Source organism: Anomaloglossus baeobatrachus, chromosome 3, assembly GCF_048569485.1.
Source record: "Anomaloglossus baeobatrachus isolate aAnoBae1 chromosome 3, aAnoBae1.hap1, whole genome shotgun sequence".
NCBI lineage: Eukaryota > Metazoa > Chordata > Amphibia > Anura > Aromobatidae > Anomaloglossus > Anomaloglossus baeobatrachus.
Window position 1 is genome coordinate 581,668,278 of NC_134355.1, and position 25,787 is coordinate 581,694,064.

Consider the following 25,787-nt stretch of genomic DNA (forward strand, 5'->3'; position numbering starts at 1 on the left):
TGGCCTAATCAGAGATATGGCTTAGACTCACAAAGTCCACACACCAAGCCAGGATCACTACAACCAATCCCTTCCCCCTTACTTGTGGAGGTGGACGCGGAGCAAACCACTGAAGGACTGAGCTCCAGGTCCCGTGACTACCGCCTCGACCCACCCCCAAATCTGTGTCCACGGTAATAAAACCACTCAGATGACATCCGAGTGCACATTTTTCACACTCACCTACAGACTTGAATGGGTGCGCGCCATCCGATATGCTCTGCCACTCACATCATGTCGCGATTGTTTTCTCATGTCGAATTGGCATGAGAAAAAAATCTCAGATCTTCACTGCCCCTTGGTAGAAGATTGGGGCGAGTGCTAATGGATAAAACATCTAATTTCAATCTGCCGTGTTATTAGCTAGTATGAGAGTACCCTAAAGCTGATACAAGTTACATCTTATAGACAGCCAGGCACTTTACATATGATTTTTTTGTATCTGCCGCTGTTCTCCTGGACCTGGCTTTGCTGCTTTTCTTTTTGTCCTTTCATGTCTCCATTCCTTTGATATGGCCCTCTCTTCCATGTATGTAAATCTAGTCTTATTAACCAAGCGGCAGTGATACTCATGAAGGACGCCATAGAGAAGAGCTGAGGATGCTGCTCACTTGGCTTGGCAATAGATTTATATACAAGGAATAGGAGGCCATGTTTCAGGAATAGAAATGCAAATTAACAAAAGAAAATGATAGCTTTAAAAGAACAGCATTTCCATGAAATGAGAAAAATTACATATTTATGTCAAGTAAAGGGTACTCGTTAAAGGGCGCTTTACATGCTACAATATATCTTACGATGTGTTGGCGGGGTTACGTCGTAAGTGACGCACTTCCGGCATCGTAAGTTACATTGTAGCATGTAACAGCTACGTGCGATTGCGATTGAACGGTAAAACGTTCATCGCATGCACGTCGTTCAATTCCTAAATATTGAACATCAGGTTGTTCATCGTACCCGGGGTAGCACAGATCGCAGTGTGTGACACCCCGGGAACGATGAACAGATCTTACCTGCGTCCCGCGGCTCCCGCCGGCAATGCGGGAGGACGGAGGTGGGTGGGATGTTTACGTCCCGCTCATCTCCGCCCCTCCGCTTCTATTGGCCGGCTGCCGCGTGACGTCGATGTGACGCCGAACGTCCCTCCCACTCCAGGAAGTGGATGTTCGCTGCCCACATCGAGGTTGTATGGACGGGTAAGTACGTGTGACGGGGGGGTTACTGGTTTGTGCGACACGTTCAACAAATTGAACGTGCCGCACATACGATGGGGGCAGTTACGATCGCATACGATATCGTATGCTCAATCGTAACATGTAAAGCAGGCTTAACCCTTTGCCAAAATCTGTCAAACATCTACAACCCATGTCAGTTGTGGGTGTATGGATCTGTCTAAGTTATACAACCAACATGAGCCTCAAGTCCCCACGGAAACTTAAAAATAAAGTATAAAGAAAAAAAGAAAGTTCTTAAAAATATTTTTAAAAAAGCCTTAAAATGTCAAATTAGCCCCTTGTGTCAAGATAAAAATAGAGTAAATAAAAAGTAAACATATTTGATTTTGACACATCCAGAAATATCTGATCTGTTAAATTTAAAATTATTTAAAAGGGGTACTCCAGGGAGATAAAAAAAATATTCTAATGGCCATGCCCTGATAAACTATAAAGACAAGATGCAGAACTCTGTTCCTCATTCTCACACTACCAGTAATTTAGTGGGATGTTGGAATTGCTCTTGCTGCTCCCCCTCCCTTCTTGAACATTACATTGCACATCGGGGGCATAGCCTGCTCCAACATCCAGCCTCCTTACAATATTGGTTTCCCTGCAGTTCGAGAACGGGGGGCATGGCCACGACCTCGAAACCACAGTTCTTGGACTACAGGGAAGCAGATATTATCTGGGGCTGGCTGTGTCCCCGCTGTGTGATGTAATGTCCCACAAGGGAGGAGGAGCAACAAAGAGCAGCTGTACTACCGGTAGTGTGAGAGTGAGGAACAGCACTATGGATCTCATCTTTATAGTTTATGAAGATATCGCCATTAGAATAAATTATTATCTCCCAGGAGTACCCCTTAAATGCCATAAAGCAAAAAAATGTATATGCCAGTATTGACAGTAACTGCAAGTTCCCCAAAAAGTACAGTAAATAAGAAAATCAGGACATTGTATAAACCCCAAAAATGTTACCAATAAACAGCATATCTCACAATGCAAACACCAACTTCACACAATTACATTTTTGGAAAAATTAAAAACTTGTTGGTCTCAGAAAACAATTTTTATTTACAAACGTCTACATTTTTTAAATTACTTAATTAAATACATTTTTTAAAAATTATAAGTTTGGTATCACCATAATAGCACTGTACTGACTTAGAGAATCATGTTGCCGGATTAATTTTACCATACATTGAATATTGTATAAATAAAAACTATAGTGACGTTTTCACCATTCCATAGGACTTTTGATTTTTTTCCCATTTTACAGTACATGTTCTGGAAAAATTAAAGGTGTCTTTCAAAACTACAACTCATCACATCTAAAACAAGCCCTCATATGGCTACATTGATTGAAAAAAAAAAAATCTCAACCTCTTAGAAGATAGAGAGGAGGACATGAGAGCAAAACAACTGTGTGCGCTGCGAAGAGGTTAAAGATCTCTTTACAATAAATCTGACTAGTTATGCATTGATCCAGTGCACAATCCCATATTTCTGCATAATGCTATGGTTTATAAGACATACTGAAGCTATGAAAGTGACCAAACATAACTGTAATCCGATATTTGCCGGGTATTGAATTTTCAACAACTTGCAAGATTTAAGTTAATCATACTTACAGCAAGTTAACTAAGTATTGAGCACATCACCAATTTTCAAACTAAATACATTTCTAAATGTGCTATTGACATGAATTTCTAACCAGATGTTAGTAACAACCCATCCAATCGACAAAGGCAAATAAATGAATTAGAAACAATCCTGCCACTAAATGAAAAATAACATCAGCTGGTTCTACTGATGGCCCATAAAAATGTGTCTCATTGCCAAGGTGCCACACATGAAACATCTCATGATGGGTAAAACCAGTGAGCTGTCGCAAGACTTCCGAAACCTTATTGTTGCAAAACATAATGATGGCACTGGTTACAGATTTTTTTATTTTTTTTTTAAACTACTGAAGGTTTCAGTAAGCACTGTTGGGACCATAATCCAGAAGTGGAAAGAGCAAAATGTCAGCATAATCCAGCCACAACCAGATTCTCCCTGAAAGATTTCAGACACAGGAGTGAAAAGAATTATCAGAAGAGTTGTCCAAGAGCCAAGGACCACCTGTGGGGAGCTACGGAAAGAGCTGGAATCAGCAGGTAAAATTGTTTCAAAGAAAACAAAAAGTAATGCACCAGCTCCATTACTGAACAAATATATTTAAAAGCAAATTTAAAGCTTGGTCAATAACATTTAGACAAGCCTATGCAATACTAACAGAATATAGTCTGGTCAGATGAGACCAAGATTTAACTCATTGAATGCCATAATACACACCATGTTTGGCTTACAAAGGCACTGCATAACACACTCAAAAACACCATACCAACAATGAAGTTTGGAGGTGGGATGTGGGGCTGTTTTTCAACATACAGAACTGGCAAACTTCATATAATTGAAGGAAGGTTGAATGGACAAATGTATCGAGACCTTCTTAATAAAAATCTGCTGCCATCTACATGGATAATGAAGATGAAACAAGGGTGCACATTTCATTCAGACAATGATCTCAAACATATAGCCAAGGAAACTCTCAATTGGTTTGAGAGAAATAAAAAATAAAGCTGCTAGGTGGGCCCAGCCAATCACCTGACCTGAATCCAATAGAAGATTTATGAAAAGAACTAAAGCTCAGAGTTCATAGAAGAAGCCCACGGGACCTTCAGGATATGAACAGTGTTTGTGTGGAAGAATGGGCCAAAATCATACCTGAGCAATGCATGTGACTATTTTCTCCATACACCAGAAATCTTGAAGATGTTATCACCAACAAAGGTTTTTGTACGAAGTATTATATACATTTCAGTAAGCGTGTCCAATACTTTTCCCCTGTGTCATTTCTTATTATTATATCTCACTGAGTTTATGGATCTCTATGGTTTTATTTCTTTACCAGTGGGGATTGGATGTGTTGTTTCCAAAATCCAGTGAGAAATTCATGTCACTAGCACCTTTAGAAATATATTTGCTTAGAAAATTGGTGACATGTTCAATACTTATTTCACCCGCTGTATATATATGAGATATGAGATCATGCTGGCTTTTGGGTTAAATATGGAGTGCAAGGAACAGGAAAAAATATGACAAGGGAGAGAAAGAGGGAGAGAGAAGATGGAGGAGCCATTAACCATATGAATTCAGCTGAAGACCTCATTAAGTATTGATTACCTAAGAAGGAAATTGGTGCACTCTGGGATTAAACATGCACAGCTTGATGGCAGCTACAAAAAGGTTGCGTGAAGCATTTGCTCTATGTAACCTTAAACATTCCAGTGAGCTTCCGATGTAACTGTAAGCAGTTTATTTCACTTCCCATGTAGAATAAAGTCCTGTATTTTCTGCTAGATCTCAACATTGATCACAACATCATGCCATAGATACAACATCGGTGGTTGTCGTTATGTGTAGAGTGGAGATATCAGATGTAGTGATGAGTGAATACTAACTCTTCATGTTCGGATTATTCGTAATGAATCCTGAAGTACAATTCCGGCATTCGTCATGAAGAACAAACCTAATATAAGTCAATGGGGAACCTGAGCATTTTTATTGAAGATTTCCTAAAAAAAAGGTTGGGTTCCCCAGTGATTTGCATTAGGTTCGTTATTTGTGATGAATACCAGAATAGTACTTTGGGAGTCATTATGAATAATCCAAACACGCAGTGTCGGACTGGCTACCAGAGAAACCTCCAGTAATACCAGTCCTGGCTGCGGTTACCTGCATTGAACTCCGGAGCTCTCACCTGAGCGTCAGAGTGGAGCCTGGACTGAACTCAGGGTTTGCAGGACTGAACCGTGAGCGCCGACTGATTCCCCGGCGATTGCGGTTCAGTTCATGACAGCTGCGGACAGGCCGGGCTGCATTCCGTAGCTCCGGTGAGAGATCAGGTGAGAGCTCCGAAGTTCAATGCAGGTAGCCGCAGCCGGGACTGGCATTACTGGAGGTTTCTCCGGTAACCAATCCGACACTGCAAACACGACTAGTTAGTATTTGCTCATCACTAGTCAGATGCCTTTCATTAGGACACAATGGGTGGAAAAACATCAAATGTCACAAAATTTTTGCTCAACTTCAAATTTTCAAAGCAATTTACACCTGAATTCTGTAGTAATCACTTTGATTAATCAGGGCCAAAGTCTACGTCTGCTAAAACCTTACGTGGAAAAATGCTTCCAATAAGAATATAATTTCCCATTGAGTAGTACCACAGGGAAAACTAAGCATTACACAAAGCCTATTCATATAATGTGCTCCTATGTAATGCAGGATAGGGCCGTTCAAGATGTGCTCTTCTTAACTGCTTTCCATTCTGGCCAAGCAATGAGGTTTCGTAACAGAGTTTTTCCCTCGATCAAATCAGAAGTACCCAATAGGGCAGTGTTCACCAACTTCGGACCTCAGAGCCACCAACAGCATATGTTCTCAGGGCTTCCGCAGTATTGCACAGGTGATCATTTTAACACCTGGGGCAAACCTGAGGAAATCCTCAAAACATGATGATTTGGTGGCTGTTGAGGACTGGAGTTATGGAGCACTGCAATAGGGTATGTGAAAAAGTCAGTTTTTTTCTACAACCCAAATTCAAAAAAATTGGAACACTGTGTAAAATATAAACAAGAAAAATATGGGATGATTTGGAAATGTTTTAAGGACGCTTTACACGCAACGACATCGCTAACGAGATATCCCTGGGGTCACGGAATTCGTGACGCACATCCGGCCTCGTTAGCGACGTCGTTGCGTGTAACACGTACGAGCAACCGCTAACGATTTCACTTACCTCAAATATCGTTGATTGTTGACACGTCGTTCATTTTCCAAATGTCGTTGAACTTCTGGGACGCAGGTTGTTCATCGTTCCTAAGGCAGCACACATCGCTACATGTGACACCCCAGGAACGACGAACAACAGCGTTCCTGCGTCCTCCGGCAACGAGGTGGGAGTGTCGATAATGCGGCTGCTCTCTGCCACTCCGCTTTTATTGGTTGGCCGCTGTGTGACATCGCTGTGACGCCGCACGAACCTCCCCCTTAGAAAAGAGGTTATTCGCCGGCCACCGCGATGTCGTTAGTAAGGTATGTGTGTGTGAAGCGCGGTACCGATATTGTCTGTGGCAGGTGTGATCGCTAGCGATGTCGCAGCGTGTAAGCGGCCTTCACAGCCATATTTTATTCACAAAAGAACAGAGATCACAGATCATAAGTTGAATGTTAGACATTTTTCCATTTCATTTGAAAAAAATTAACTAATTTAAGCATATCGGCTCAGTGGTTACCATTGTAGCCTTGCAGAACTGGAATTCTGGGCTCAAGTCCCACCAAGGACAACATCTGAAAGGAGTTTGTATATTCTCCCCTTCTTTAGGGCCGCAACACACATCCGTGCCTCCGGTACGTGTTTGATACGTTTTTGCACGTACCGGAGACACGGAGACCCATGTTATTCTATGGGTTATGGCACACGCGTAAAATCACACGGAACGTGTGTCCGTGTGGTAAGTACGTGTGTGCGGTTTTCTACACGGACGATATGTCCGTTTTTTGCCGGCAGCACGCAGGCACGGACCCGCTATAGTCTATGGGTCTGTGCCTGCACAGACCGCACACGGAGTATGTCCGTGTTCAGCACGTTTCGTCTGTGTACGTTTTTAAACGAGCGATCTATTTTTTTTTTCTTTTTTATTAAAGTCAGTCTACTTACCTTTTTTCTGCTGTTCTCAGTCATACTTACATTGGCGCTTGGTCTTTTTCTTCCCCCGACTCATACTTAGCAATCCCCGATCACCAACGCGGTTGAGGAACAGCTGTGCCGAAAATACGCGGCTTCAATTAATTTGAAAATGCCGGCCGCTCATTAATCAATCTCGTATTCCCTGCTTCCCCCCTCCACCGGCGCCTATGATTGGTTGCAATGAGACATGCCCCCACGCTGAGTGACAGCTGTGTCACTGCACACAATCACAGCCGCCGGTGGGCGGGTCTATACTGTGCAGTAAAATAAATAAATTAATTTAAAAAAAACGGCGTGCGGTCACCCCCAATTTTGATACCAGCCAAGATAAAGCCATACGGCTGAAGGCTGGTATTCTCAGGATGGGGAGCCCCACATTATGGGGAGACCCCCAGCCTAAAAATGTCAGCCAGCAGCCGCCCGGAATTGCCGCATACAATAGATGCGACAGTTCTGGGACTCTACCCGGCTCTTCCCGATTTGCCCTGGTGCGTTGGCAATCGGGGTAATAAGGAGTTATTGGCAGCCCATAGCTTCCAATAAGTCCTAGATTAATCATTGCAGGCGTCTATGAGACACCCCCAATGATTAACCTGCAAGTTAAAGTTAATAAACACACACAGTGAAAAAATCCTTTATTTGAAATAAAAAACAAAAACAAATACCCTCGTTCACCAATTTATTAAGCCCCAACCCACCCATGTCCGGCGTGATCCACGGAGGTCCAGAGTCGCTTCCAGCTCTGCTACATTAAGGTGACAGGAGCTGCAGAAGAACCCCGCCACTCCTGACAGCTCCACGCAGCAACTGAGGTGAGTAGCGTGATAAGCTGTGCTGTCACTTAGGTTACTCGCGGCCACCACTGGATCCTCCACCTGTGATAGCAAGTCGCCCGAGTGACAGCGATGAAGTCACAGGTGAGTTGCGGTCTCGGGTGGAGGATCCAGCTAGCCGCGGGTAACCTGAGTGACGGTAGCGCTAATCGTGCTGCTCACTTCAGTCACTCAGGGGATTAGCGGTCACCAGTGAGTCCTTCATGGGTGACCGCTAATTAGTACGCGACACCCAGACAGAGCTGCGGTATGACAATGAAGTCGGGGGAAGTTCATCCGACTTCATTCTGATCGTGCAACTCTGTCTGCTGTCTGCCGACATGTATCAACGACATTTTACCACACACACGGACATTACACACTGACATTTCACGTACACATACACCAACATTCCACACGCACACACGGACATTCCACACGCACACACGGATAGCATACGCCATCACACGGATGTCATACGTACCGGAGAAACGCCCAAAAAAACGGAACACGAACCCGAAAAACGGACCGTGTCACACGTACGTTTTTTATGCGGAAGTGTGTTTTCGGCCTTACATGGGTTTCCTCCAGATACTCCAGTTTCTGCTCCCTCTCGAATTACATACTGATAGGGAATTTAGGTGGTGAGCCCCAATCAGGACAGCGATGCTGATTTCTATAAAGCACTACAGAATATGAAGAGGAGTAACATATATAATAATACATTTAGAAATTGATGGCTGTAGCACATCTCCAAAAAGGTTGGGGATGGTTAATAAAAGGTTGGAAAAGTCATATTTCTGGATGGTCAATTTTCAACTAAGTCACATGGTTGAGTATAAAATGATCATGGAGGTGCGGTGATACAATGAGCAGCCTCCTTAATGCTACCTTTGCTCAGCCTGGGCTTATTCATTATAGAAGTATTTACTTTTGGAAGGTAATTTTGATGCGATCTGCATCTCTCAATTCTATAATGCTTATGTCTCCATAGATTTAAGATTGTTGGCAACTATCAAATACATTTTATGAATTTTCATTTAATACTTATGCCAACTTGGTCATCAGACGAATGGAGCTGAAAGCATAATTTAGGTTACCACTGTATTTTGGGCTGTTGCCATGCAAGGTACGGGGAATGGCGAAAGGGAAGGGAAGGGAAACCCTGTGTCTAGGGAAAGGGAAGATGGTGACCCCTGACTAAACCTACTGCTGGTCCCTGGGATCCCTCACCACCCTAGATAGGTTCCACACCTATGCGCAAAGCTGGATACCTCGCCCTAGGTATCTCTAGTGCTGGACCCTAAATAGGGAACAGATGGGATGAGTTCTTTGTCAACCCCACTGAATATTATAAAAGACACAAGGAGGACACAGAGGAAAATGCATGAACTATTTATCCAGACATGTCTCAGGATAAAGTGCAGCAAAGTTTTTAGCAACAATATCACAGATGAGTACAAGCCACCTGCTTGCAACCAGGGCTGGAATGAACTGTAAAATATCACCAGTCCAAGGAAAAAAGAGGTATTTAAACACCAAGAGAATACTGATGATCAGTAACTGAGTGGAAGTTGAGCTCCTGCTGGGTCCAAAAGGGAGAGAGATGAATCCAGCAGGAAAGTTACCTGTACGGATGAATACTGACTGTAGAACAATAGAAAGTCAGGGAGCATTCTGTGCAGCCAAACGCTGTGACCTTCTATGGCCAGAAACAACATGACTGTCTGTCACCTGTGTCACACCTGTGACAGCTGTGCTATTAAAGGTACTCTTTTTGTGAGAGTACATTTTATATACTTATCTACAGATATCCAGAACATTTGATAAATTAGCATGTTAGGTCTTGCTCATCCCGGAATATATTTCAGAATTGCTCCCTTCACAAACAGTCTTGTTTCCATAGAATTTATAAGTGTCTGAGAGGAGGTGTTAAAATAACAATATGACTGTATTTAATTTGGCTGCTTTCATATTCATCTGAAATAATGAATAAATGCATTATAAATGGATATTACAAGGGTTATCTCATCTAAGACAACCCCTATCAAAATGCAGCACTGTCATTGCCCATGGTAAAAAAATATAGCCTTATAGGGAATCTGTCAGCAGGATTGCACCCCCAAGCTATTTATATGCGCATTTATCTCTTTCCAAGACAAGTTCAGTAATACCGCTACATGACCGGTCTGTTGCTCCATTACTGAGAAACCAGAGTTTGAATTTATACGCAAATGAGGCTGAAGAACTATTTGCAGATCTGAGAACTCCGTCACTCAAGCTCTATTCCTGTCGCCTACTCCTGGTTGACTGACGAATCCTTTGCATGATTCACACAGCATAGAGGTTGTCAGTCAAGGAAAAGGAGGCAGCGCTGGGTGGAGAATAGAGCTGGAGTGACAGATCTACCAAAGTCCTTCAGATGCTAGTGTGCTGCCCCCGCATTAGCAGCCTGCCGCTGCTGCTCGGATCCGGATCCGCGGTGGCTCGAGGGGTCTCCGGACCCGGGGTCGGGGTTGCACGGCCACTCGGAATAAAGGGGGGATATTTACAGGGGATTGTATGGACAGTTCGTGACGCCATCCGTGGTGCATGGTAAGATGGAGTACCACCTCTGCAATGGGGAGTACCCGGTGTCGATGGTGTGGGCAGCCAGATGGTTAACCCCTCCACGGGTAGGGGGATGCCCCGGGACTCGGTGTAAGTGCCAGGGAGGTGCCGTTGGGACGATCAGGGTTCACTTAAGTACTCACTCAGTCCAATAACGCTGACACCAACAACCATGGTAAACCAAAGTTCTTGATATCGCTGCAGCAGGGAGGGAGCACGCCTGGATCCTGTGCCCATTGGTGTTGCTTGTTAGCCTGTAGCCTTTTCCGTGGCACCTTACTTCTAACTGGTCCCTTTAGCATAGAACTATCGGGTCCCGCTCACCAGTGTGGCTAACTGGATGAGCTTGCTCTCAGGGTTTACGCTTGGGATTTTGTGGACTATGCATTGGGAAAGTCCTATTCCCCTCATTGCGCTACTACCCTGATTTTGGAGCGGGTGGAGAACGGATCTTGATGGCTCCGTCCTCGTCGGGTAAATTGCCAGGACGCCTGAAGCTCCTTCCTGACCTAGGGTCCACATACCCCGTTGTGCCCTGGCCCCTGCCCGGTGATGGTACAAGGCCGCCGGCTGTCCTCCTCGACAGTCCGTGCCCCTTGTCATGATCCCCTGCGACCGGGGTCCAGCTCCTACCAGGCCCAGACCAAAGTCTGCCACCTAGTAGTCTCAAGGAGCCCAGCTCCTGACCTCCTCTCACTTTCACCTCCAACACTACACTGTTCTGCTCCTAACACTCCTGACCTCCCCTTAACCAATCCCCCAAAGTGGACGACCCTATTCCCTTCAGGTCAGCCACTGGTGTGTCTGGTGGGTGTGGTGCAGAGTGTTCCTAGGATTTTGATTAGCTTGTTCTTGGCAACACCAAAGGTCAGGGACCCGTAACCAAGAAGGAGGTGGATACTGTACAGAAGGGCAGATTGCACAATACCCTGTGACGACCTGATAGGCCAGGGCGTTATACTAGGTCCTCGGCGTAGTGATGGGCAGTGCGGCTCTGTTTAGTAATCACTTGGCTTGCTCACCAAAAAGATCCAGCTCTTCTGGATCCTAAATAGATTCAAAATAAATATATGTTCACCTTAGGTGTACACATATGTAAAATGTTGTTAATGTGTCCGAAACCCCAACCACCAGTGGACAAAACTTACAACCGTCCAACTAAATTGTTGAGTGGGCAGGATTTGGTTCGGTGGGTAATGTTTTGTCTGCAGAACACCGGAATTTTATGCTCAGTGACAGCCATTTAGAGAATTTAGTGGCCCTCACTAGGGTGCTGGCTCCTGTCATTCACAACAGGGAGCTGACTGTTTGTCTCAGTTATTTCGCAAATGACCCATCAGTACCAAGCCGGCCCAGACAGCTCTGCTGTGCAGACAGTAGGCTGCATTTTCCTTGTAACCGAGGTTAATATACCAGCTCCAGTTACAAGGAAAGTAAGCTGAAAGTATTTCAATATATAAATACCCCCCGAAAGGTCTTTTATGACCTTATGGGGGGCATAATATGTAAAATAAATAAAAATAATAAGTAAATAAATAAATACCACAGTCAATCCAAATTGTTATCACTAGCACTACCTCGTTAAAAAAACCCAAACTTGTCCAATACATTAAAATGTTTGTTACAAAATGGGGAACAAAGTTTTAAATGTTCTTTAATGATTCTTTGTGGTCATAAAAAATAGGAAAATAAAAAATTCACCGAAAGAGACAATTATTTCCTTAATGTTCTCCATCGATATCACCCAGATCCACAACAAAAACGTTAGAGAATATGCCAGCGACAGAACAATAAAGCCCTATAAAAATACATAAAAAAAGATTCAAAAATTACTTGAGTATCCGAAGGAGAAAAATTCTCACAGGTCTTTAAACTAAGTATGCAAAACCTGAACATGTGTCTGGCTAGGAAGGAGGGTAAATGGCCCAATCTTAGGCCTCTTTTACACGTCCATGAAAATCACACACGTTTTTCACGGACGTGTCATAGGTGCGTATTGCCCTCGGTGTGCCGTGTTTATGGCACACGTGTGTTCTCCGTGTGTTATCCGTGATAACACACGGAGAACGGGAACTTTCTACTCACCTGTCCCTGGCTTCACTGTCCGTGGTGCTGATCTTCGGTCTCCGGTCCTGACGACTCCATGTGTTTTCTCCGGCGCGTTTCACACGGAACACATCCGTGTGGTCCGTTTGTGTTACGTGTGACCCGTTTGCGTTCCATGTGACACCCGTGATGCCAGAGAAAACTTTGACAAGTCTACGTGTGGAGCACACGGGCACACGTATGCTCCACACGTACACATGGTCCATGGCAGAATACGCACATGAACGCAGACCCATTGATTTTAATGGGTTTACGTGTGCCCGTGTCTCCGGTATGTGAGGAAACTGACCATACACGTACCGGAGGAACGGACGTGTGAAAGAGGCCTTAAACTGGTTAGGCATTGAACGTTGGACATTGATGTCCTTAGTACAGTACATATATGTTAATTAAGTAATAGATGAAAGTGAAACAAGGGGAAGGATTGCGCGTGGCAGATGATACCTGTGTAGGAACAGTTCATTCATGTTTGCTAGAAATGTTGGGAATTAATTCAAATATATATCTGGTATGTGATGTCAATGATTCTAAATAACTAAAAACATTTATAAGATGAAAAGATTTCAATAATGTGTCTAAATTAAAAAAAAAAACTAAGAAAAAAAGCATAAAACCATTTCCTTGCATCTGATGGTTGAAAGTTGACTCAGTCACCAAGTGTAGGATCCGCCATTCTAGAAACTGGCCATAGAGGAGGCTGCCACAGTACTGTATTGCCAGTCACTGTGACAGCATCTTGCTGACATCCAGCACTGATATTCCTGACGGCAGCTATAGAGGGGTTATTTTAAAGCAGCCTTTTTGCTTTCACACTATGTTTTTTTAACATGCATCATGAACGTTTTTTTGCTGCAAAAGCGGATCCTGTTTTTGCAAAGAGAAACACATGTGTTATTTTACAGGATCCTGTCACTTGAAGTTTATGGGCGGGCATTGAAGTCATGTGATCGGGAGTGAGGGGAACTGAACGTAATAGACTGGAAATTCAGACGCAGCTGGGGGCAAAAGAGAGAGGAGAGAGAGAGGAGGGAGGAAAAGAGGGGAGAGAGAGAGGAGAGAGAGAGAGAGGAAGGGGGAAAAGAGGGGAGAGAGAGAGGAGAGAGAGAGAGGAGGAGAGAGGAAGAGAGAGGAAGAGAGGAGAGAGGAGAGGAGGCGAGAGGAGAAGAGAGAAGAGGAGAGAGAGAGGAGGGAGGAAAAGAGGGGAGAGAGAGAGGAGAGAGAGGAAGGGGGAAAAGAGTGGAGAGAGAGAGGAGAGAGAGAGAGGAGGAGAGAGGAAGAGAGAGGAAGAGAGGAGAGAGGAGAGGAGGCGAGAGGAGAAGAGAGAAGAGGAGAGAGAAGAGGAGAGAGAAGAGAAAAGAGAGGAGAGAGGAGAAGAGAGGAGAGAGAAGAAGAGAGGAGAGAGAAGAGAGAGAAAGGAGAGAGAGGGGAGAATAGAGGGAAAGAGAGGAGAGTGAGAGAAGAGAGGAAAGCGAGAGGAGAGATGAGATGAGAGAGGAAGAGAGAGGAGAAGAGAGGAGAGAGGAAAAGTGAGGAGAGAGAGAAGAGAGGAGAGAGAGGTGAGGGGAGAGAGAGTGCAGAGGAGAAAGAGGAGAGAGAGAGTGAGAAAAGAGAGGAGAGAGAGAAGAGAGAGGAAAGAGGAGAGATGAGATGAGAGAGGAGGAGAGAGGAGAAGAGAGGGAGAGGCAAAGAGAGGAGAGAGAGAGAAGAGAGGAGGGAGAGGAGAGGGGAGAGAGAGAAAAGAGGAGAGAGAGGGAGAGAAGAGAGGAGAGAGAGAAGAGAGGAGAGAGAGAAGAGAGGAGAGAGAAGAGAGGAGAGAGAAGAGAGAGAGAGAGACTGTGATCACGCCAGGCTGGTTTCTGGCCAAACATGATCCTATTTATCAGCATACCACTGTTCACATGCGTTTGCATGCAGTATAGTCAGGATCCAGCAATTTGCAGTATTTGGACGCAGCTCAAAAACGCTACAAGTATCGTTTTTGAAAAATGTTAAAAAACTGCAAGTCACTGGATCCTGACTAAACCGCATGCAAACGCATGTGAACGCATGTTGACGCAAGTCCATTCCAAATGCATTGAAATGAAAACACATTTGCACTGGATCAGTTTTTGTGTTAAAAAACGTTCAGGACGCATGTTAAAAAAGCGTAGCGTGAAAAAGCAGCCTAAAGGCTACTTTACACACTGCGATATCGGTCCCGATATCGCTAGTGTGGGTACCCGCCCCCATCTGTTGCGCGACACGGGCAAATCGCTGCCCGTGTCGCACAACAGCCGTCACACATACTTACCTGTCTGGCGACGTCGCTGTGACGGGCGAACCACCTCCTTTCTAAGGGGGCGGTCCGTGCGGCGTCACAGCGACGTCACTGAAGCGTCACTGAACCGCCGCCCAATAGCAGCGGAGGGGCGGAGATGAGCGGGACGTAACATCCCGCCCACCTAGTTCCTTCCGCATAGCGGCCGGGAGGCAGGTAAGGGGAGCTTCCTCGTTCCTGCGGCGTCACACGCAGCGATGTGTGCTGCCGCAGGAACGAGGAACAACTTCGTTACTGCTGCAGTAACGATTTTTGAGAATGGACCCCCGTGTCGCCGATTAGCGATTTTGCACGTTTTTGCAACGATGCAAAATCGCTTATCGGTGTCACACGCAACGGCATCGCTAATGCGGCCGGATGTGCGTCACAAATTCCGTGACCCCAACGACTCCGCATTAGCGATGTCGCAGCGTGTAAAGCCCGCTTAAGGCCTCTTTCATACGTCCCTGAAAAACATGCACGTTTTTCACGGACGTGTCAGAGGTACATTTTGCCCTCAGTGTGCCATGTGTATGGCACACGTGTGTTCTCCATGTGTTATCCGTGATAACACACGGAGAACGGAAACTTTCCACTCACCTGTCCCTGGCGTCGCTGTCCGTGGTGCTGATCTTCGGTCTCCCATCCTGCAGACTCCCCACTGCTGCTGCTGCTTCCGGTCGCAGTGAAGTGAATATTCAATGAGCATAATGAGCGGCGGTCGGCAGCAAGTGACAACAGCGGCAGAGACAGGAGGGCAGGAGAAGGTGAGTAAAGGTTTTCTTTTTTTCTCACACACACACGTCTTTTCTCCGGTGCGTGTCACACGGAACACATCCGAGTGGTCCGTTAGCATTACGTGTGACATGATTGCATTCCGTGTGACACCCGTCATGCCGGAGAAAAACGGACATGTCGGCGTGAGAAACACACGGACACACGTAAGTATGGAACGGACACACGTTCCATGTGAAAATACCGTACTTACGTGTGTCCAAAACCATAGGAATCCATAGGTCTACGTGTGTACGTGTCTCCGGTACGTGAGAAAACTGCCAAACACATACCGGAGGCACGTACGTGTGAAAGAGGGCTTAGAGAAAGTGTAATGGAAATTTTCATTAACTTTAATTAAAACATAAGCCATATTCCTAGAAATCTCTTGTAACTATCAGGGATTACCAGATACTTCTGCCATCTATCATTGAATACCAGACCCTAGTGCAACACACCATAGACCCCCAGCTATAAGTGCTACCTATCAGTGTTTACTCTTACTAGTAATGATGGGCTACCGTGCTTGGCACTGATCGGTATTCGATAGACCATCAGGATGCTTGGGTACTCATGGTGCTAAGCCGAGTATCACGGGTGCTCGGATATGTCTTTCATGAAATAATGAACACAAAGGGGCAACTCCCTTCATTGCATGATGTGTGCAGGCACCCCAGTGCAGTCCCTGAATGGATCTCACTGGCAGTAAAACAAAGTTTTTGGATGTAGTGTGTCCAAAGAATAGAAAGAAAAAAAATACACTCTCCCTAGTAGTACTTACCAGGTTCTAATGTCACCTATCAGTAATTACCAGCTACCAGGGCTACTTAACTGTAATTATCAACTACCAGTGCCACATATCAGTGATCACCAGCTATTAGTGCCATTTATTAGTGATTTCTATTTTTAAGAGTCATTAATTAGCTATAAGTAAGTACCAATGAGAACAATCAGTGATTACCAGCTATTAGTGTACCTACCTTATTTACATATTTTATAATTAATACGTTTAAAAAAAGAGAAATGTCCATGAGGTTCAACCAATGAATTGGAAAGGGTGAAAGAAAGGGTTATATGTACAACCACAATGCATGATCCAATACTCAAGATTAACTCATCTTTCCCTCCTCATACCAATTGTCGATCCTCTGGACTAAACATTCAGAAAAGGATTTCTACATTTATGTGGTGCCCATGAGGCTTCAGTCGCCACAGGGTACTGCACCTCACTTAAGATGCAGTAAAGAGTGGGTTAATCACCGGTGTTTCCACATTTCACCTTACATACAGCTTAGCTGCCTTCTCACTGGGGACTGGACTAGGGTAGGCTGGGGGGTGGCCATCACGAAGTATGGGACTTTCCTGGTCACTAGGACAACCACCTGGGAGGCGGGCACCACTTGTGGTAGAAGTAGGAACAACCTGGACACAATTTTCAGTCAAGTCGGGACTACAGTTCTGGTGACACAACACCACTTTCTTCTTTCTTTCTTCATGGTACCTGAGGCTTGGAGCGGAGAGCTCAGCCCGGGTTCCTCACTTCTGAAGCGGCATCCCTTGGGAAAGGACACTTTCAAACACCGGTGGCTACCTCTAACTTATCTGGGATCGGCTGGAGCCCATCACGGCGGAGAGCGGCACATCCCGGGCAACCCATGGGCAGTGAGTAAAGACCTGGAACCACAACTACTGTGTCCGCTATTCATTGTCGGCGCCATCGCAGCGCGTTTCAGTGCCAACGGCCACTACTACCTACATCATCCTCCGTGTGGCCTAGCTTCACCTGTGGGAAGCTGAACTATCCTAGCTACATCACCACCCGCCCCATAGGACAGCGACCGCAGCGGCGGCTAATACCTGGCCGCATATCGCAGGTGGCGTCACGAAACAACTATTATTCCCAACATCCTTCATTTCCTCCATCATCCATCCCTTTTTGTGGACACCTCGGGGTCACGACTCTGGGCCACCCGTGACAATCCTCTGACCCTTCATCAGCCCGTCTGCTATATTATTAATAAATACGTTGAATAATAGCGGGCCCAGATCTAAACTTTGGGGTACACCGCTTATAACATAATAACCATTCAAAGTTGCAGTCATTCACCACAACACTCTGGGGGTGGTCTTGGAGCCAGTTCCTCATCCAGGTACAAACATTACTTTCTAATCTTTAAGACATTAATTTGTTTAATAGGTATTTATTTGGTACAATATCAAATACCTTTGCAAAGTCAACCAGTGATCACCAGCTATTACCGTAGTGCCATCTACCAGTAATTCCGAGCTACTATTTCCACCTATCAGTGATCACCAACTACGCAACCATAGAGTCATCCCCAGATACTAGTGGCACTTATTAAGGCCTCTTTCACACGTCAGTGATTCTGGTACGTTTGTGCTTTTTTTTAAACGTACCAGAATCACTGACATACGCAGACCCATTATAGTGATTTTTCACTGCACGTGTCTCCGTGCGGCGTACCCGCGTGTGCGTGATTGCCGCACGGAGACATGTCCATTTTTTTCTGGCATCACTGATGTCCCACGGACCACGCAGTGGTGTGGTCCGTGAAACACGTGCCAGAAAAAAACGTGCTTTTAAAATAAAAAACATTTTAACTCACCCGGCGTCCAGCGATGTCCTCTGCAGCTCGTGCAGCTTGCTGCTTCTGAGCCGGCTCATTATTGTTGCGCATATTCATGATGCGCGACACAGCCGACCCGGAAGCAGCTGCTGCGGGGGTCAGCGCCAGCCGGATGCTGCACCGCGGGAGCGATCAGCACCATGGAGAGCGGGAGCGGGCGCAGGTGAGTTGATTACTAATGAAGCCACTGGATAGGGATACACAGATAATGATATTAATAATAGCTAGGTAACCCAGCAATAACATACGCCTAAAATATAACTTTTAATGGGGTTAGGTTAAAAAAGACCAACACACATAGATGCGCAAAAAGCGCCTAAAAGATGTCACAAACTGTGGTATCCTACATAGACTTGTTGGTAGGAAAAGTCCTTCACAGAGAGACAATCATTTTATAAACAGCAGCAAACAATCCCTAATAATAAATTACTGAATAGGGAGTATAATAAAATGGAACAATCTCACCAGTCTTCAGATTACTGTGAGTAGATGTTCCTCAGTCACCATAAATTGTCGGATTGAAACCACACAGAAAGATCCCCTGGTTAAACCAGGTGTTCAAAAGGATCCACTAAAAGTAGGTTCCAATATGCAGACATAAAGGATTTCTCTCTCACTCTTGGTGACAGATATCAGTGATTACCATCTAGTAATGCCACTTTTTAGTCATCACCAGTGATTAGTATCACTTATTATATAATAGCTACCTGTGTCACCTATCAATGATTACCAGCTCCTATGCCACCAGGCATTTGTGGCGCCCTGGACAAGCCAGGTCGTCACAGAACTACACCAACACACCCCACACCCCGGTTAGGCACACCGAAGTCAAACACAAAATCCTTGTTGCCTTCCTCCAGGGGCTGATGTTCACACCAGGGGGTGGGCCAGGCGGTTGGTCCCGCCCACCGAGGAGTTCACAGTCCTGGAGGCGGGAAAAGGAGTCAGTTGGAGTTGAGTTTGAAGAGGAGTGGAGAAGGAGTGAAGTGTGTGGTAGTGGAGGAGACTGACTGTGTCCGGGTGCGTGGCCCGGGCACATACCGCAAGGTTGGCAGACAGTGGTGACCGTCTGCAGGAGAGGCCGATTGGAGCGAACCGTAAGGACCGTGGATGGGCGGTGGCCCAGTGGTACCGGATCGGAGAGCAAAGAGAAGCCAGCACCATTCGGGAGGGCTTATGGACCCCGACCAGGCTAGGAGTCGCCGTAAAACCGGTCAAATCCGTTAGCGAAGGGAACCTCCGGGGTTTCCCAGCAGTCAAGACCCGATTGAAGGCAACAGCTCACACCGTAGAGGGAAATACAGTCACCGCCAAGGCTACAGTTCCCAGGGCCAGAGCCTGCGGGCAAAAGGGGCTCCCTCAGCATCCATCACAAGCTGGGGAGCGGGTTACCGGTGGGAAGCCATTGGAACTGTAAACACAACATAGGTGCAGGGAAAGGCAGTCACCATCAACCTGCCGGGAGGAGAAACACCGCAGCCGTCTGTGGGACCCGTCCATCCAGCCGTTTGTTTGACCAGAGACTCCGTGTGAATTACTGGCTGAGTGAGTACCACCGTGCCGTGCGGCACCGCGCTGCCCCCGCGACCCTGCACCTCACCAGGCCCCATAACCCGCCTGCCATCCATCCCTACCCCTCACCGGGGCCCCGGGACAACCAATCCCCCTACCCACGGAGGGGAGAACCAACATCCAAGCTGCTCCCTGTCACCGCTCCCGGAATCCCCGTCCAGAGCAGCGGTGGTGTCACAAGCTCACCACAACCGTGGGTGGCGTCACGGACAATATCCCTAAACCAAACCACCCCCTTTCACACACGGGCGAGGAGCGCCGCTCGAGTCCCCGGGATCCGGACCACCGCTCGAGCCACCACCGAGCAGCAGCAGCCGGACCCGAGAAGTGGGTGAGCGCAGCGTCCCCTCCTCTGCCCGCGACACATTGACCACCAGATATTAGAGCCACTTATCAGTGATCATAGCTTGGTGTGTCACCTGTTAGTGATTACCAGCTACTAGTGCACCATTTTAGTCATCACTAGTGGCACTTATCATTGATAACTAGCTACCATTGCCACCAATCAGTGATCACCAGCTATTAGTACCACTTATTCGTGATTACCAGCTATTAGCACCACTCTTCATTGATTACCAGCTATTAGTAACACATCAGTGATTCGAGCTATTAGTGCTCGGCAGCATTTTGAGTGATTAAAGTCACTATGTAAGTTAATTAGAGTTGTCTAGAGGATTTCACATAGGAAGACACATCAGTAACACACTTTGCGATCCCATCAGCCGCATAACCAGTACAGTGAACACTGGAAAGCCTTCTAGGATCCCTTAATGCAAGACTTGACTCTGAGCTAAAAGGAAAGTAATTGCTAAAACAAAATTGTAAAAGAATTCTGCCTCCTATGATAAATCACTGGGCCTCTAGATTTTGATAAAGAACAGCCTCAATAGTGTTCGGGTGGCAGAGACCATGAGAAGGAAACCTATCAGGGAAAACATCAGCATGGATGTTGGATTATTACATGGGATTTCTCTGGGGAAAGACCTAGATACTGATAGGGCACAAATTTCCTGTCCAAAGGGTTGTCTGATTTCGACAACTCTTTGTTACTCAAAAGAGCACATGAGCAGCTGCAATGATCCTTTGTAATCAACTTTTATGATCAATCAGATATATAATTTGCCAATATTGAAATCAATATGTAGACTCATTTCCTCTGGAAAAAATGATACTATTATATTCCAGAACTATGATTGCCGTATGTGGAGTCAGGAAGGAATTTTTTTCCCCATTGGAGCTTATTTGACACATTGGGGTTTTTTTGCCTTCCTCTGGATCAACATGTTAGGCTACGGGTTGAACTAGATGGACTTAGGGGTACTTTGCACGCTGCGACATCGCAAGCCGATGCTGCGATGCCGAGCGCGATAGTCCCCTCCCCCGTCGCAGCTGCGATATCCTTGTGATAGCTGCCGTAGCGAACATTATCGCTACGGCAGCTTCACATGGACTCACCTGTCCTGGGACGTCGCTCTGGCCGGCGACCCGCCTCCTTATTAAGGGGGCGGGTCGTGCGGCGTCACAGCGACGTCACATGGCAGGCGGCCAATAGGAGTGGAGGGGCGGATATGAGCGGGATGACCTCCTTCCTTCCGCATATCCTACGGAAGCCGCGGTGACGCCGGTAGGAGATGTTCCTCGCTCCTGCGACTTCACACACAGCGATGTGTGCTGCCGCAGTAGCGAGGAACAACATCGGACCGTCGCGTCAGCAATTATGGATTACGCCGACGCTGCACCGATGATACGATTACGACGCTTTTGCGCTCGTTAATCGTATCATCGAACCTTTACACACTACGATGTCGCATGTGATGCCGGAAGTACGTCATTTTCAATTTGACCCCACCGACATCGCACCTGCGATGTCGTAGTGTGCAAAGCCTGCCTTAGAGTCTCCCTTCAACCTTAAAAACTATGAAACTATGAAACTGCATACGGATATGTAAGCAACCCTTGTAATGGGGCGATCCAGGACTTTGCTTCTTTTTTTGTTAAGGAACTAATATTCTGACTGGTGCTGATATCTGTAATTCTGTGGCTTCCGGTGATGTCATGTCGCAGCAGCTTCACCTCTTCTGCTCTGTTCTGTTGACGGGACGCTGCTATTGAGGTCATGCTGACTGACAGTCAGCTTCCCGCTGACTAACTGTAGGTAGCCAACGGTCAATCAGCATGATATCAGTAATGATGCCCCATTGACAGAACAGGGCCAAGAAGGAAGAGCTGCTCTGTTGAAGGTCAAATTAAGTAGCAAAACCACCGCTGTCAGGAGCAGTGTGTGATGGCTCTGACCTGGCAGAGGTCAGCACCGGACCGAAAAGGCAGGTCAATAGCAGGTATCTAACTGTAAGATCTTGGTCACATAGCAAAACATAAGCAAAGTCCCGAATAAACCCTTTAAGTAGGCCAGCATCGGTGTGCCTGACTTTGATAAATGACATTTGTAGAACTGTTTGAGATGAATGAATTCCATTTGTGCACACCATTGTGGATTATAATGGCCTATATATGGTATAAATAGGATGGTATATAATTATACACAAATATCAATATATATAAGCCTCATCACAATAACTAAAATCCTTCATGCCTTTTTCCTTCACAGCTGCTCATAAAAGCCTTAAGTAATCAAGATTGTCCTAACGTCAAAAAGTCCCTAAATATTAGTCCAGAGCTGTCACCTCTGACCTGAAGCTTTATGTGGAATTTGAGCATGTCAATATTCTTAATGTGAAAGGCTCATGTATCAAGCCGTGTGTCCTTCCTTCATAGGTCCACTCATATATATTCTCCTTTCAAGGTGATTGGGAATATTTTTTAATGCTAGTGACTAGCTTAAGGTACACATTAAATATTCTTAATGTACAGACCTCTTTCTCATAATAACACAAGGGGTGTTTGATTTTGGAAACTCATTAGCAAATATCCTATTTCGTAATTCTGAGTCCGAAATTTTGAGATTTTCCTCAATTAGCTGAGACAGAAAGCAACTACAAGACTCACTGAGTCACTTGAGGATACAACACAAATGATACCTGATTTTTCCTGTGGTGGCGCTACAGGGGATCTGAATGCATTCCTATAAAGATAACAATTGATTGGTCTAACAGGAGGACTCCTTTTGGGGACCTACTCAACCAAAAAGGAATTGTCAAGAGCAAAAAAATCCCTTAAAGGGGAATTTCTAGTAAAATTCTGTGAAATATTATCAGATACATTTGTCATTTGGCTAAAATCTGTGATCTGTTTGCCCATCTATTTCCCTAAAAAAATCTCATAACTTCCCTTATATTTTGAAGGATATCTGAACCTCTTTAGTTCTGCTTGGAGATTTCTTTCACAGAAAATGTTATACATCATACATTGTATATGAGTAAGACCTGGGTTTCTGTAGGGTCCAATGGGTTATAGCTGGCCATACCCAAGATTTAGCTATCGGCTGATCTACGACTATCTATCCCGACTTCACCACACACAGAAATGGTCAGCTCAGCCATGCATTCATGTGTTTTCCCCCGGGAGAGAGGAGAAAGCCATTGCCAGACTCCTTGACCGTGGCTTATCTTCCCTGAAAACAAAAGGATTAGCCATTAAAATTGCAATGGCCAATAACTTCTTTCCACCAATATCATGGAGGGTAAGGAGGCCACATAAACATCAGATGGTCGGACACTTCGAAACAGGATTGCTTGGCTGACTTTCTTCTATGCATGTGGCCTTACGAAGAGCGGGTAATAATGCATGTAACCGATCGAGCAAGGGTGGGGTGTGCAGAGGGCACTTGTTTTCTCTCCACATGGAGTCAGTCCTAGTCTCATTAGTAAAATTTTAGGAACAGTAGCAGAAGTTGTTTCGATTTATTTTGTTCAGTGATCCATATTTAAATCACTTACATATTAAATCTCTTACATATTTAAATCTCTTTACAGTCTGATGGATCAGATTTACATAGATCCGAGACAATGGTATGGTCCAACGAAGGTCATCAACTCAGCATTTTGGCGTAAATTAAGCAATATTTGGCCCAACCATTGTTATCCTATTGTAGTATAATATGTATGATATTCTTGTAAAATCATAGAAAAGCTGAAACTCATAATTACTATTGTAATTAACCTCTAATTATAAGCGTTAGTTTTCCAAGTCACTATTGAGTTGAAATCGTTGGTATACAGCCACCTAAGATGGTTAAAATGAATACACCCCGAAGCAGCAGCTTGTGATAGAAATCAGTAAATATGTCGAAATTCACTGCTTTATGTATAGGAAGGTCAATCGGACTTTCCTGAAGGTTTTAATATGTTATATATATATATATCTGGATATCACCACCTTTGACTAACATCCTCCCCTGCTCTACAGATAACAGAGAAGCTGTCTGTGTCTCCTGTACATATCCCAGGAGTCATTAAGGGTGTGTCCGACTGAAAAAAATGTACATTACACCATAGGAAGCCTGCAACCTGCTGTGTAATAAAAGAATGCCGTGGAGATCAGACGACGTTAATTCTTTTTTTATGTCTTCTTTTGTTGGAGAAAATCAGGTTATGGTGAAGATCTTGTCTTACGAGAAGCTTCTAACCAGAACATTAGGCCTGGACCCAATATAAGTAATACATGACGTGATATAATGGTCTGACCACTCTTATATATTTATATCTGATGGCTGATTCTTCCAAAGACATCGCCTTATCCTAATAACACTCTAAACTGACCAGCAAAGAAATTATGATAATCCAAAAAATATTATTTTCTCAATTGAAATTTTGACATAGTGCCAGTTACTAATAGGTGTAGGTGGGCGACACTTCTGCGTTAATGTGGGAGGGTATAAAACCTCACCTGTGAGCCCCTATCTGGATAGAAATGGTTTGGGGGGCTTTATATGAGGATGACATGTTTTCAGGGATGAAGAAACATTGGTAGGAGATGCAAATAGAAAGACACCTAGAGATACAGAAATCTTGTCTACCGGTCTATGGATGTCATAGGAGGTCTTAAGAAAAGACAATATAGTATTACCTGTAAATGCATGGGATAAAGTCACAGCACTTACCGCTCTGTTCTCCTAGAAATACCAGCTTGAATTTCCTCAGTGGGTTTCCAAAATCTCCCCCTGCAGACATGATGCTCGGGGAAGGACCAAGAGACAGGACCAGGAAAAAGAGCAGCCAAATCCCTTTCCGCAGGATGGTCTTCTCTTCTCTTGGTCCTGTGTGTCTGCTCCGGAGTCTGGGATGCTGAATGGAGGCTGGAGAGGAGGAAAAGATGTGGGTTAACTGGGTGGTGTCTGCAGTAAGGCAGGAATAGGTTAATATCTTCCCTAGGAGAGGCAGAGCAGGCAGTACAGTAGGTGAATAAGGATGCTGTAGGCTGCTCTGCTCAACATCTCTCCCCACCCATATACAATACGCCTGCGTGCTCCTTCTCCCCCCTCACTCAATGCTGCCCAAGCTTTGCTGATGTCAGTGCACAAGCCGATTCAGAGACTGAATGACAGGCCAGCTGAAGAATGCTGCCATACAAATACCTGCACTGTTATGCAGTTGGAGCAGACACAATCCCTATAGAGCCGCCAAGACAGGATTTTTGCATTTCAATGTTATTTTGTGTCTACTATAAAAATCCCCCTTCACTAAATTCTGAGGACACCACTCCAAATGTCGAACTTAAATGACCCTTTTATATATCAATTTAAATGATTTTTTATCCAAATACCTTAAATGAGAAAACAATTTTTTTGTACAAATCTTCAGATTTGTGCACATTATTGCTGTTATTACTTTGTCTATTACATGACCAACAACTCAAAAGGAAGTGGATATTTAATGATTCATCAAATTCCCTTTTTTTCGATCAGTTCAAAGGGTTTTCCAAGAATTTATTTTTCAAACTGAGGATAAAACTACTAAACTCAGC

At 45.1% G+C, this 25,787-nt stretch overlaps 1 protein-coding gene across 1 annotated transcript in view; it reads right to left on the bottom strand.

The window, feature by feature from the left end:
• RAB6B (RAB6B, member RAS oncogene family) overlaps positions 1–25,272 on the bottom strand; it is a 121,272-nt gene extending 96,000 nt beyond the window's left edge. The window contains exon 1 of the mRNA XM_075340999.1: positions 24,925–25,272. Coding sequence (XP_075197114.1) covers positions 24,925–24,994 — 70 coding nt within the window. The 5' untranslated portion in view covers positions 24,995–25,272. The remainder of the gene's footprint in view (positions 1–24,924) is intronic.
• Positions 25,273–25,787: the final 515 nt, after the last annotated feature.